The following is a 14,338-nucleotide window of genomic DNA, read 5'->3' as shown; positions in this document are numbered from 1 at the left end:
TTTTCGAAACTGCTTCAACGACTAATTTATATAGTTAAACTTACAATACCGGCAAATCAATTATTAATTACCATTCTTTGTGAAAACTTAAACTGTACAAAATACATTGTAAACGTCTAACTTGTAATTCAGTTACCCTTTTCTTTCTGGTATGTAGCTCAGAAATTCGTGTGTATCGTATTAAGGTGTATTATACGGGATTATACCTGGTGTAGCCCTATAAAATCAGATCATTTAAGAATGTAGATATTACTGATTGGGTAGAAATTCTAACTTTCCTTGTTACGAACTCGAAAAATGAGACGAGGTAGATTAAGTAATAAAATATTCCCAATATTTGCGATGATCAACATCATATATTCATCAGTCTCCAATTATCTGTTAAATTTATAACAGTGTTATACACTTGATCATGTAACAGATACCAGGCTATTTTCTCCCTTTTCTCCAAATCTCATTTAACCAATCAAATGAATTAATTAACTAATTAATTCCTATTCCTGGCAGGTTCTACAAAGTCAAGTAACAAAAGAAGTGAGAAACTCAGTGACAGCTGTAATCTGTGTTATTACCAAACACGAGTTCAGTTCGTGGCCCGAGCTGCTCAACTTCATCACTGCGGCTTGTTACAGTGACAACCTCCCTGCTAAGGAGGTGAGTTGGTTAATATGTTAAATATGATAAATATGTCAAATATGTTAAATATGTCAAATATGTTAAATATGTTAAATATGTTCAATATGTTATATATGTTCAATATGTCAGATATGTTAAATATGTTAAATATGTTAAATATGTGAAATATTTTAAATATTTTAAATATTTTAAATATGTTGAACATGCAACCAGTGCTATTTAGTCATGTTATCAGTTAAATTATATTAATTCGCTTCCTGATAAGAGCCTTTTCGCAACAAACGGGGAAAAAACATATAAATTAATTTTACTCTCTTCACAACTTATTGCCCGTGTAATATATAAGAACTCGACGTACTTTAGTCATTATCAAGGTTCTAAATTACACTGCCCTCCAGCTGGGACTGTACATGTTGGGAGTAGTATCAGAGTCTGTGGGGGTGGAGATGGAACCTCACTTTAACTCCATGTTCGAGCTATACGCCAACTGTCTCTCTCACCACAACCAGCCAGAGGTTTGCACGACTTTAGTAAAACAAAGATTTTATTTTATACCCACAATCAACGCATAATAAGTTCCAAATATTCATAGTCATTATAGTCATTTCACGGAAGTGAAAGGGGTCGGTTGGGGCTGGGTCGCCTGATAGATAGCTTAATTATTGATAACTCTCAAAAGTTTGAGACAAGGTCAACTAGAATAAAATTGTAGACTGTACCCGTCTCCCCTGATTAGGTCGTTTCATCTTACAGTTATTATACAGATATTATACTTGATTGTATCTGAAACTCTAAACTATTAAATAAACACAGGTGCTGCATCTAACATGTGTTGCCATGAGTCAACTCGTTCCTTACCTTGGCTCCAACCATGCTCAGAAGTTTGGTGTTCTTCTGCCTAATGCTATCAATGCTATACAGATATTGCTTGGTAAGAGGTCTAAATACGATTACTAATGTCTACATTATTGTCGCAAAAATATTCTTAAATAATTCTTTAAAAATGTTATTAAATTTGAAAACGCACACTAAGTGCGGGCAGATACCATGTCTTCTCGTGGTGACGTTTAAACCCCTCAGGCGTGGACGAAGATAAGGCGTGCACCTCATTCGAACTATTCGACTCTCTGTTGGAGTGTGAGGTTGCGATTATTGTACCTCATTTAACCTCACTTCTGACACTTTGTTTGGAAGTAACTAAGAACACTGCATTTGATGATGGAACCAGGGTCAAGTTCATGACATTCCTGAGTTGGTTGGTGTCGACGAAGAAGAAGGCTCTGCAAGTTAGTTCAAATACAAGATTTGGTGTTTCTTTTGAACTCAAAAAAAATACTTGATCTAGTTACTAGTACGTAGATGTATTATATCGACAATGTTCTCACGAGCTTATGATTAAATCAGTAACTACTCAATTAACCAATCAGAACCAATCAGTAACCAATCAATTACAGAAACTACAACTGGTAACCACGATCCTTGATGTAATCCTACCTCTGATGGCTTGTCCAGATATAGATGAAGATGAAGATACGTCTCAGAATCCTGGATCTTTTGCTGGAAGCGTCCTGGACACTCTAGCTCTCCATCTGCCTAGCGGTAATTATTTTGTTGAGTGATTTATCGACCAATTATCAGTTGATTAGATTGATCAAGGTTGGCATGCCTTATTTGATATTTAAGGTCTTTGAATGGTGAACTGCTATTGGTGCTACTGGGCTGATTGTCACGCCTCAAATTACATGTTAGTAGAAACTAATAAAGCCCCAAAACATCTCTTAAAATCCACTTTTATCTTGTAATTGATCAGATCTATATTTCGGTGAAAGAAGCAATGGTTTTACATCAAAGTTATAATTTATCAGTCCTACTTAATCACATGAACTTATCTAATCACCCTACCAAACCTCCCAATCAAGGCCTTATAAGCTTGTACCTGACAGATTTTATCTAATTCTACTAGTTATCATTACATCATCAATTATCTTGAATTGTGAACTCAACTTCATCGCGACTAGCGTTATGTTGTACACGTTTTGCATTCTTTTAAAGTATAATGAGCCATTCTCCGATCACGAACAATTTGAGCATGAGAAATCTGCTGTTAATCATCTCGTCTAATCATCTCTGTTTATTTAAAACAGTATTATTATTAAATTTCCTCTCTTGAACTCTGGATATCCTTATTCGTTCAGATAAGCCACGATAATCACGCTCATCATTCATGTTAGAGAAACATTTTCGAGTAATATGCGTGTAATATTAGAGTAATATTATTAGAGTAATATGGTTTTGCTACTCAAACATATAATTTGAAATTTATAAATTACGTTATTTTTCAGATAAGCTGGTACCGATCCTGTACAAGAATTACATCCTACCACTCATGTCATCCGGACAACCTCTCGAGAGGAAAGCTGGTAAGTTTCATTGGTATTGGTTTACTTAATGGCTTATCTAGCGTCTAATCAGTACTGATTACAACCATCATAGCCGCATGCCCGGCTGCGCGGAACAAAATTGCGCGAAAAATAGTGTGCTTTTTTGTCATCGTTGATGTAAAAAGCAAAATGCTAAACCATAGCTTTAAATCGCATGCTTGCGCGGCGCAATTGTAGCCTCTGCGACGTAATAGATTCTCACTTCTAGTGATGCAATCTTCACGTCTTGCCGTTGTGAGTTTTGCATGCTTAATTATGTATTAATTGTTAAACAATAAACTCTCACTCCAGGATTAACAGCCTTGGCTGTGGTAGCGGAAGGGACATGCGAGTACATGCTGGAGCACATGATGCAAGACTGTCTCAAGTTGGCCGGTAAATTGGTGTTGATATAATCCGTGTACAGCGTGCTGTCATAGAGTAATTTTCTACTCCTGTCTTGAGTTTTGTGATATAGACCTCTGAGTTGTTTAACTATGGAATGTGCTGCTAGCATTAGGTAATAACAGCACATATTTTCACAACATTTTGCATTGAATGTGAAACTGATTATCAGGAAATGGGTTATCTGACGAGGCTCCAGAAGTAAGGAATGCTGCCCTCTACGCTCTGGGTCAATTCGCTGAGCACTTCCAACCCGATATCGTCAAGTACAGCAATGAGGTAAATATTGTTACGGTTTTAACCCTGCTTTATGGGTTTCGGTGTGATATTGATCGAATACGACACACATTTTTGGGTTTTTTCTCATTTCAAACCACTATGTGAATCATCTAAAAATCTATCACGGAGCCCTTAAAACAACTAACAAAGGATATTTGAAGTAGTAAAACTACTACTTATACTTTGCAGTGTTGATTAGCCTCACACAAATATACTGTAAGGTGTACTACTAACAGTGATCTGATTCTGCGTCCTTTACAGTATCATCTATATCATATTATATAGCTGACTCAAACATTTACCGATAAATTGCTGCGTAAAATTTAACTTTATTTATTTATCTATATTAATACTGAAATTTATCAGATCCTGCCGATTCTATGTCAGAAGATCGCGGAGGAGATGAGTACCCAAAGTGCGGCCCTCACCCGAACCTACTACGCTCTAGAGTCCTTCTGTGAGAACATGGGAGAGAACATTGTGCCTTATCTGCCCGATCTTGTGGAGAAACTGGTGGTTATGATAGCTCACAGCCCTACTGTTCACGGTTAACACTTTTACTTTCTTGTTAATGTGGTTATGATAGCTCACAGCCCTACTGTTCACGGTTAACACTTATACTTTCTTGTTAATGTTTATTAACTTGTGGTTATGATAGCTCACAGCCCTACTGTTCACGGTTAACACTTATACTTTCTTGTTAATGTGTATTTTCAATTACTGGGCTCAGTCGAATAATTCAATTTCTCTACTGTCTAGTATCTTATTATGATGAAATTGGTTGAACAGATTCACTGTAATAACTTTAACACGGAGGCCCTGTCAGGTAAGGAGCTAGCAATAAGTGCGTTGGGAGCAGTGAGTAACGCAGCAGAAGAAGCTATAGTCCCCTTCCTAGGACAGGTTATGGAGCATCTCAAAGTTTACCTGACCGCACCCGATACCGAGGACGGCATCAGGCTCAAGACCCAGGCTATTGACACTCTCAGTGTGTTTGCTAGAAAGATAGGTAAGTCTCGGGCAATAGTTTCACTTTTTAAGATTATTGGTAGACTTACTTTAGGATCGGACGGCATCTGTTCTGAGTCTCTTTAGTTATGTTAAATGTAAGATGTTATTTAAAAAAACAAAATTTCTGTCACAGGAAAGGAAACGTTCAGTCCTATGGCAGCAGAGTGCGTGCAGCTTGGTATTGCTAATCTGTCCTCCGCTGACGATCCAGACCTTAGACGATGTATTTATAGGTATCCTCAACTTTTTTAATATCACGTGCATACAGGTATCCTCAACTTTTTAATATCTCGTGTTTTTGGATTCGACTAGAATGTGTAATGCGTATATCTACCGGGTTGTCTATATTATTATTTTAACTGTTTCTATATTGACTGTTTCCTTCTCCAGTTTGTTTGCGGCAATATCATCTACATGTCCTGAAGCTCTTTACCCTTGCCTTGACCCAATCGTAAAGAAAATGTTCGAGACCTTAGAGAGCACTGAGGTTAGTCCATCTTATTATATTTTCTAGATTTTTAAACAATTTTTTCAGTAGCAGAAAATTTCGCGAACTTGTTTGTGGATTATGGAGTTAGTTAATTTAATGAGTTGAAATAAAAGTAAAATTGCACCATAACATGCCATTTGCAATGTCAGAATTCAGATTCTGCTTGATATATAACATTCTATTCAGATAAAATCTGCTTTAAAAAATAAGTCTGTTTTTAAATAAAAATCTGGTTTCAAATTAGTGTTGAACAACTTAATTTTTCAAAAACTGCAAGGTAACTAGTAATTGTAAACAATCACAATTTACCGATAATATCTAAAAATTGTTCAACTCGTTTATAAAGAATCTTACATAAATCATCTTAGTAACGCAAAGTCATAAATCTGCGATGATAAGAAACAATAAAAATTAACATGCTTCAGTCTAGGGTTTGCAACCGATATTATCGGCGATAAAATTATCGGCGATAATTTGTGAAAAAGTCATTATCGGTTATCGGCGATAATTTCTAACCGATCAACCGATAATATCAACATTTTTTTTCTTCAAAAATTATTTCCAAAAGGTTCGAAATTCCGTAAAATCACGATTAAAGTCATCTTATACACTATATGACTGATGACGTCATAATTAGTTTGAAAACAACACACGATCCGCGCCCCGCGTTTGTATTTGATCGCTCATTTGCTCAAATTGTTAATTGATTAACGTGCTTGGTTGTTCCCTGTCGTGTCCTATGAGTGTAAAAACTGTTTTATTTGAATTTGATATGGCAACCAACGAGATCTGAAAACATTTCAAAAAAGAGGGAGACAACGTTACCTGCATACATTGTAAGAAGTCTTTCCAAGGTACAACTGCCAAGAGGTCTTACACTAGTTTGTGGTATCACTCGCGAGTTAAGCACGCAATTGAAAATCCAGCCACTAAAAGTGCTAACTCGTCCACATCCCCCCAGGTCAAACGACCAAAAAGTCAACCCCTGATCGTACCGTACATAGAAAAGAAGACTCAAGCTGAAATGTAAAGTCGTCTAGCAAATGATTTGTAAATAAATTTACGATGCCGTTGTGGAATTTCAAATTACGTGTTTAGAATTCGTGTAACGGTAACTGATTTGAATCGATTGGGGCTGGCTACGACTTCATCATAACTGGGCGAGGCCTCTCCACCTGCTGTCGGTGTCATTTCATGGTCGTAGGCCGGTGGTGCTGAGGGGGCTGACGGGGCTGATGAAGATGGCCTCTCCACATCTGGTGTGAAAGGTGTTTGCAGATGTGGTCTAGATTGTTCTTCAGTAGCTCTCTTCCTCCATTGCACACAACGGATTATCAATAAAATAATACCAGACACCGGCGTAACAGATGCTATGCATATGATCAGAACTAATGGCCAATCTGGTGATTTTGCCGTCAACTTTGCTGCAGTAGTAGTACTGTCTACAGTAGTACTGACTACAGTAGTAGTACTGTCTGCGGTAAAACAAAAAGTGGTTAAAATATGATAAAATATTTGAGGGTTTGGGTTACCTCCCCCAGCTACTCCCCACCTTTTTTTGGTGATGTTTATGACCCAATTTAAAAGAAAATTCATCATAATATGTACATTTAAACATTTCCATATTGATTAACTTATCAATAATTTAGCCATTACCTCCACAAGTCAGAAATATATCCTCGTAATGCTTGCATTCGTGAACTGTCGTGAAGGAACACTGATACCATTCACTAGTCTGGCACCTGACACGGTCCAGATTAATAGTTTTCCTACTCTGAACAGCACCGTACAAATATATATATATATGTTTATAAGATGTCCATGTAACGTTGCTATGTGGGCGCCCCATTGCTATGCAGATCGATTCAGCGGAGAAGTCGCCAAATTCGTCATCACAGACTGTTCCGCCATCGAATAGTAACAACCCCTCATGTTGGTCCTCTACGGTTCTTGCATATTTATCGATCAGTTCGAAGGCCGCTGAAATTTTCGATATATAGGGTATTTTGTCTTTATAACAAATAGTTGAACTGGGGACGTATCAATAATTAAACAAACTATCGTTCATCTAGACTTAACTAAGACATCCCAAGAAATAGAAACCATGATTGTGTTCATTGTGAATAAGAATTACTTCTATTAGCATTTTATTAGCTTATTTACAGTTTTTAATACCATCCCATGTCCTCACCTATGTTCCTTGTACAGAATTTCACCGAATTTTCATGAAACCAAAATGTGTTTTCAAGTTTTTCTTTCCTCAGATTTGTATAAGTGTACGTAACTCCACTTTCTAATACCACTGTAGACTGTTATTATAAGTGTAGAGTCAAATATTGGAGGTAGAATGTTGAATATATAAATGTATACTCTAAGCAATTGCGTTATCATTCAATCACTGATCTAAAACATAATAATGAAGCAATCACTCACCTTCTCCATTATCCAGCCATCTGTACCCTCTTTCAAAGAAAATATCAAGCACTCCAAATCCAAGCTATTTGTGATAAATTCAAACTCCCTTACCACACCCTCTTCAAATTTGCCCAGTCTTTTCTCCTCAGAAATCGTCTGGTTGTCGGGATCCATCAGGGTAAGATAAACGTCTGTGTCCTCATTTCCCCCATCTACAGCCGTCTCTACGCTCACCTTTATTTTATACGCTGAAATGTAGCACATCACTCTCTTGTAAATGTAATACAAATACTGAAAAAATATTAAGGCGTCGTTCATATATATTAAGTAATACATTCCGTTATATCAACCGTAATCAAGGACCAACTCCCCCTCTGCTTCAAATTTTGTAAGTTACATTGAAGACAGATATCTGGCCGGATATCCGAATTCCGTTCGGTTCCTACATTTTATAATCATCAGGGTGGAATTAGAATTTAAAAGTTGTCGAATTGGTATCATTTATTGGTAATGTTGATAACCCCCCTTCCCCGACCCCTTACCCGACGCAGATAACTCGTTCTTAAGATTACTGTGATAAAGTGGCTTCTCCAATCTAACGTATTCAAATAAAAAGGCTATCACCTTATCACCTACCACCGTACCATCTCGAGGTCAGTTGTAAGAGCTGTCTCTTTGTAGTTCCCATGTGGTTCTCAGATCGTTACGCGTGATCACTTCATTAATATAATTATCTTAATCTTACCATTGAAACTAGGGATGAGATACACTGTTCGAAAGAGGATTATAGCCAGGAGTGCTGACATAGCTTGCTTCCTGATAATTCGTTATTTCAATGAGCTTGTTTCACTGTATCTTTTTATAGTGCCTATTTTAGAGTGTTGCCGTGCTTGTGAACATGCTTTTGGTATTTTCAATTAAACGATAAACAATAAACATTGTGTATTGAAATTTCAAAGAAAGGCGTTGAAGCAAACAACAGTGAGCATCTTAGCATAAAGCTGACGATGATTAAAAAGAAATTTCCAGCTTTAAACTTCAAACGAATGTATCACACAAACACAATTCAAAAGGTAGAGCCCTACAACGTGATCTGCAAATGTATATGATAACAAATATTCCATATATAGGAAGAACATTACAAAACAATTTTGAAGCATCTATATCAATGACATATTTTCACACTCAATGTTACACAGTATTTTAAAAGTGGAAGAGGCGTCATATAGTGGATCCTTTAGTGGAAGATCAAGAGGCGTTATATAGTGGATCCTATAGTGGAAGAGGCGTCATATAGTGGATCCTATAGTGGAAGAGGCGTCATATAGTGGATCCTATAGTGGAAGGAGCGTTATATAGTGGATCCTATAGTGGAAGAGGCGTCATATAGTGGATCCTATTGTGGAAGAGGCGTCATATAGTGGATCCTATAGTGGAAGAGGCGTCATATAGTGGATCCTATAGTGGAAGAGGCGTCATATAGTGGATCCTATAGTGGAAGAGGCATCATATAGTGGATCCTATTGTGGAAGAGGCGTCATATAGTGGATCCTATAGTGGAAGAGGCGTTATATAGTGGATCCTATAGTGGAAGAGGCGTCATATAGTGGATCCTAAAGTGGAAGAGGTGTCATATAGTGGATCTTATAGTGGAAGAGGCATCATATAGTGTATCCTATAGTGGAAGAGGCATCATATAGTGGATCCTATAGTGGAATAGCTATATTAAAACTAGCGGGCTGCGATGAAGAGGGACTTGCCACCCCATGGCAACTTTAAATATAGTGGCTCTATTTTAAACTTTTCTCAAGGCATGCATGAAACTGTTACGTAACAGACCAACGTAACAGTGTAACAGTGTAACAACGTAACAGTGTAACAACGTAACAGTGTAACAACGTTACAGTGCAAACAACTCTTATCGAAGAAAAGTGCGCGTAAATTTTGAACCTACGGTAATTAGTAATTACCTTCGCGTTCGCAAATACCAAACGCAATGTACGAAATAAACGATAATATGATCAGAGCTGTTGGACACTAGAATGTATACAGAAATGTATACAGGAATGTATAGAGGTTAGCAAACGAGTAAATGTTATCGAGATGTGACAAACGTCCTTACCATTAGTCAAAGAGAATGTACGATGTATACGCCACACTGTACAATACAACATGTAAAAGCTTCACTACGCAGCTGGGTCCGTTCCAGGAATAAAAGCTTCACTTTATGGTATAATTATGTTATAATTATGTTATAATTATGTTATAATTATGTTATAATTATGTTATAATTATGGTATATGTTTTAAATGAATATCGCTTATTTGTTAGGAGCAAATATGGGAAATATGCAAACGTTTCTCCTTTTGGGTGGCAAATAGTGGAGGAATAGTGGTAACTAGGCATATTTATAATTTATGTTACAATCAAATAAGCATTATGTAACAGATTTGAATACAGTTGTAGCGGGGTCCGGACTCTACGGCGTGAGACTCTACGGCGTGAGACTCTACGGCGTGAGACTCTACGGCGGGTTAGGGTTAGGGTTAGGGTTAGGGTTAGGGTTAGGGTTAGGGTTGGGTTAGGGTAAGGATTAGTGTTAGGGTTAGGGTTAGGGTTAGGGTTAGGGTTAGGGTTGGGGTTAGAGTCTTACGCTGTAGAGTCCCGGACCCACGCTCGAAGGCATTTATTTAATGTATTTAATTTAACTATCTTGTCGGACATTATTTGAACGGACTTTAAAATGAACGCTCCAGCATCCAATTTATGTCAAAACAGTCCGATAAGGTAGCTGGTTACCTTAATACCGGCTACAGTTTACGTAATCTTCTCCAATTCACACTTCTTTAACTACTCTTTTGCTGGAAAAAAATTTCATCCCACAAAGTTTTCATCCCACACATAGTTGGACACTACTTAGGATTAGGTCTATTTAATTATGCTTAAAATTGCAATTGCTTGTACCTAAGTACCTGAAAACTGAACTGTAGCAATAAAAATGTGGTACAAAGCAAAACGAGCCAGATTCAATGTAGTTTGATACCTGAGGTCCAATGGAACTGTCCTTTAACTACCCCCCCATTCTTCAAGGTATCATGTTACGACTATATCCTCTCACGCTCCTCACTGTTGATATCATATTACCCGTAGGTGTGTGTGTGTGTGTATTGTATGAGGGGAGTGATTCTCGTGTTGAATAAAATGGTTAGGTCATTAGTTATAAGTTCGGGCTGATTTTATTAGTTTGTCTGCCCTGCCCTATGACGGGCATCCGCGGGCAAAAATAAACCTTGTGTATTTGGAAAATTTAAATCGATTATGAGAATTTTGGATTTTTAGAGAACTGAAGCGAATGAAATCAGAAGAAAATAGAGGTTCAGGATTGTTATTAAAAAATTTACAAGATATTTTTTAGATTAAAATAAAGTTTTCAATAATAATCATGCAATGGTACTTGCTTTTAAGATATAGATCGATTATTTATATCGGTTCGACGAATTCATGAATAATTCAGAAATATTCACAAAATAATAAGTTTCTTTATCCAATTTTGTGATTTCTAATAAACAAAACCTATATTCTAACAAAAGGCTATCCAATCCATGTCCAGCAAAATGACTAATGGTTAACAAATTTGATCAATAATTTGATCAATGATTTGATCAATGATCATAAACCATACAAATTCAGGATTGTAGTAACGAACATTGTATCCCCTCATATATGACAACATTCTTATACTCGATCAGTGAAACTTATTAATTAAACAGTTCACGCATGAAGCATATTGGTTTCAAAAATTCACATGAATAAGTTAATATTATTTTATGATGTGTGTCATTCGGCAGATTTGATTGTTGGTTAGCTTGCAATGCTATAGCTATGGCTTCGGGCGGCCATTCGGCCTCGTTTCTGTGTTCAATGCAGCTTTCCTTCATTTCTCTCCTTCTTGATTATCTACACTGTCCACTGCTAATCTGATAAAACGTTCTCATAAAGTGACAAAAATGTGTTTTGCTTCATCCATTCCGATGTGCATCTTCAGTCCAGGAGAGCGGCACATTGGTGACTCGACAGTCTTCCTCCTCTATTTCCATCCCAAACTCCTCCTTTCCTATTCTCGTGGTCCAGCTGAGAGCCTCTCTCGATATCGTAGGTGCTGTCATCCCTGCTCCGTTTTTTCTGCTTAACGGTGTATTCTCCTGAGAATCTTTCTTAAGAGCAGAGAGAGCTAAAGGTACCCATTCCTCTCCAATCCCGATTTCGCTCAAAAGACTTTTACAGAATCCTTCTTTATCTTTAAGCAGAGATTCGTAGCTATACGACTTCATATTGTTCCTATCCAGTGACTCCAAATAGTAAGGGTGCATCTGACTGAGCAGAATGAAAAAGAACCTCTCGTGAAGCCCTGAAACCTTAACCTTTTCCCAAATCCGTCGGTATTTCGTCGGCAAAGCGGCAAATGTCGCATCCAAGCCCATGGTCGGGAAATATATCCTACCTAATATTCGATTAAATGATGTCAGAGTCGGTACCAGAGCTCTGTAGAGAAACAAATCTTTTATCCCTGGAAGAACTCGATGATCAACTGAACAAAGTTCCCAGTGAACACCCCGGTTACCTTTATGAAATAGCGTTCCTCGGGGATTTTGCAGAGGAGTAGTAACGTTGCTTTCAACATATCCAAATTCTTTTCTCCGTCAATGAGCTGAGATCCATGCAATTTATTTGTCAACACGATTGCTTCGAGGAGAGGGAAAGGCTCTGATAACACCTGGCACTGTCCCGTCTTGTAAACCATATGAGCAACCAGGGTGGATCCACACCTCCCAATGTTATGAAGCAAGGTTATACTCCCCCCATCTCTGTCTGGTTTTCCTCTGAGGTACCGGTAAACTGTCTCATGTGGTATTGTAATCAACTCAATAGCATGGTCGTACAGAGAATAATATACCAAGGGGTATTTGTCCATGTCAGTGACGTTGATGCCGGGTTCAGTACGAATGAAATGGAACTCTTTGGCCGTAACACCAGAGAGGAACACGTCCGGTTGTTCAATAACGCTGATATCTACAACTTTCTTAAACTTAATAAGAAACTTGTCTGTCCCATTCGGCCAGGCATAATGCATCTTCAGATTTATAAGTACGTGGTGGGCAATAGCTGAGTCCGGGAAAATAACCTGCTTTCTTGGCCCAAACACAAGGTTCAGGATCGTCTGAAGTATTGGCTGAAGGCACATACATAGTGGAAGTAGGACAAACGTCAACAAATCATAGGCTATTGTTAGTGCCTGAATCATGCTGATCAACAAAAAGTGCACGGGGGATCGAAAAATGAATTTAGTACTACTCCCTATTTAGTATAGCCATCCTCTTCCTATCTGCGATCATTACACAGCGTAATAAGATTGTTTAACTCGAGGGACGAGGAGCTGAATACACAACCCATAACAATCACTAATTTCACTCTTATTACCTCTAAATCTTTAGTATTACATTGCGATTACAAAATACTAGTGACACGAACATTCTCCGCATTTTTTGGTCAGAAGAGAGTTGGCGGCGGATACTCAGTGGGAAACTGATCGGTTTGAGGTTTTTATTTATAACAAACCGGCAGTGAACCAGTCAAAATAGTCAGGAACGGTTTAACTGCCTGGAGTCTGATAACCTGTCAGGTATTGTAGGTGCTAGACTCTAGAGGTTGTTACGTAGCAACTGTAGTCTATACAGGACGTGTCTGGTGTATCAATGCAATACTTTTATATTGCAGTTATTATCCAAAAATAGCTCATTACATACCGAGTTTTGTTGAACAAAGTACGGATAACTTAATCCCGGCAAAACATAGCGCTCACATGGCGATCACGCTTATTTGAATTTTGTAACATGTTAATGGTCAATTGCCTTATCTCAGTTTATTAATATTTCAGGGTATGACGACACGTTTGTCTTATCTCAGTTCATAAATATTTCAGGGTATGACGACAGAATACAAAAACGACGCTATGCCACGGTTTGATCTTGACGACAGTATCGAAGAGGGAAAAGGAGAGGAGAGCGACGACGAAGACGAGGTTTTGGGTGATTACGAGAGTATCGAAGGTAAGTAATTTATTTTTGAGAAACAATATTTAATTTCAGCAATGTTTCCCTATTTAAAGTCAATTTCTTGATCAGATTTGTCATTAAAAGTGGAATCCTATTTAAATTTCATTTTTAAAGTGATTTTGCACAAACAAAACGAAATATTCAGCCCAAATTTGTTAGAGCACTGCACTCTACAACCGTAAATTAAATTAAAACTATAGAATGCTTTTAATTAGCAATATTAATTAAATTTACATTTGAGCTCTCTTTGAATTATGAAAAAATGTCATTCATGAAAGGAAAAGAAATTAAATGGAATAACGTTCTTGTATCCCACTTAGCAACTGAAATAATAATAATAATAATATCATATTTGTAACTTAAATTCAGGGTTATTTCCAAGTTCCAACTTAAACACAAGGATATATTTTACAAGGTATATTAGTAGAGAACGGTTATTTGGAGGAGAAGGGTGATGCTCTGACGTCTCTGTGCGAGCTGGCTGATAACATGGCTACTCACTTTGTTCCTTATTACGAGGAGACATTCGGTCATGGTCTCAAACTGGTGGATTACAACGCGCCAATGGT

The 14,338-nt window shown here is 37.5% G+C and overlaps 2 protein-coding genes across 6 annotated transcripts in view; one reads left to right on the top strand and one right to left on the bottom strand.

Annotated features, from left to right (window-relative positions):
• The window catches only part of LOC134814486 (importin-4-like), a 145,041-nt gene that overhangs the window by 90,948 nt on the left and 39,755 nt on the right, over positions 1–14,338 (top strand). For all 3 annotated transcript variants that reach the window (XR_010160173.1, XM_063822615.1, XM_063822614.1), the window contains 14 exons: positions 508–654; positions 1,035–1,151; positions 1,450–1,567; positions 1,717–1,922; positions 2,091–2,235; positions 2,979–3,056; positions 3,369–3,452; positions 3,634–3,740; positions 4,107–4,287; positions 4,567–4,749; positions 4,885–4,984; positions 5,142–5,238; positions 13,637–13,763; positions 14,185–14,336. Coding sequence is in view for 2 of the 3 variants with exons in the window: in XM_063822615.1 (XP_063678685.1) it covers positions 508–654; positions 1,035–1,151; positions 1,450–1,567; positions 1,717–1,922; positions 2,091–2,235; positions 2,979–3,056; positions 3,369–3,452; positions 3,634–3,740; positions 4,107–4,287; positions 4,567–4,749; positions 4,885–4,984; positions 5,142–5,238; positions 13,637–13,763; positions 14,185–14,336 (1,842 nt within the window). In the remaining variant the exon portion in view is untranslated. The remainder of the gene's footprint in view (positions 1–507; positions 655–1,034; positions 1,152–1,449; positions 1,568–1,716; positions 1,923–2,090; positions 2,236–2,978; positions 3,057–3,368; positions 3,453–3,633; positions 3,741–4,106; positions 4,288–4,566; positions 4,750–4,884; positions 4,985–5,141; positions 5,239–13,636; positions 13,764–14,184; positions 14,337–14,338) is intronic.
• Positions 5,362–8,471, bottom strand: LOC134814490 (uncharacterized). Of its 3 annotated transcripts, none has more exons than XM_063822623.1 (5): positions 8,402–8,471; positions 7,675–7,904; positions 7,433–7,550; positions 6,898–7,221; positions 5,362–6,716 (listed from the first exon to the last, which is right to left on the bottom strand). In XM_063822623.1, exons 1-5 carry the CDS (start codon positions 8,460–8,462, stop codon positions 6,328–6,330), a joined length of 1,122 nt encoding a protein of 373 aa, XP_063678693.1. In that variant the 5' UTR covers positions 8,463–8,471; the 3' UTR covers positions 5,362–6,327. The 3 variants fall into 3 exon arrangements, with proteins under 3 accessions (XP_063678693.1, XP_063678694.1, XP_063678692.1); XM_063822624.1 differs by having other exon boundaries at positions 8,293–8,433; XM_063822622.1 differs by lacking the exon at positions 8,402–8,471 and having other exon boundaries at positions 7,675–7,991.

This window comes from Bolinopsis microptera, chromosome 4 (assembly GCF_026151205.1).
Source record: "Bolinopsis microptera isolate Bmic1 chromosome 4, MBARI_Bmic_1.0, whole genome shotgun sequence".
Taxonomy (NCBI): Eukaryota; Metazoa; Ctenophora; class Tentaculata; order Lobata; family Bolinopsidae; genus Bolinopsis; species Bolinopsis microptera.
The sequence above is the reverse complement of the archived record's forward strand: the minus strand, read 5'-3'. Positions and strand labels throughout refer to the sequence as shown.

Excerpts from the sequence above, each read along its gene's own strand:
- LOC134814490 (XM_063822622.1), bottom strand. The coding sequence starts at position 7,974 with ATGAACGACGCCTTAATATTTTTTCAGTATTTGTATTACATTTACAAG. Across the intron at positions 7,551-7,674 it reads ATGGCTGGATAATGGAGAAG|TCTACAGTGGTATTAGAAAG; the intron begins GTGAGTGATTGC and ends TTATAATAACAG. Across the intron at positions 6,717-6,897 it reads TATATTTCTGACTTGTGGAG|ACAGTACTACTACTGTAGTC; the intron begins GTAATGGCTAAA and ends GTTTTACCGCAG.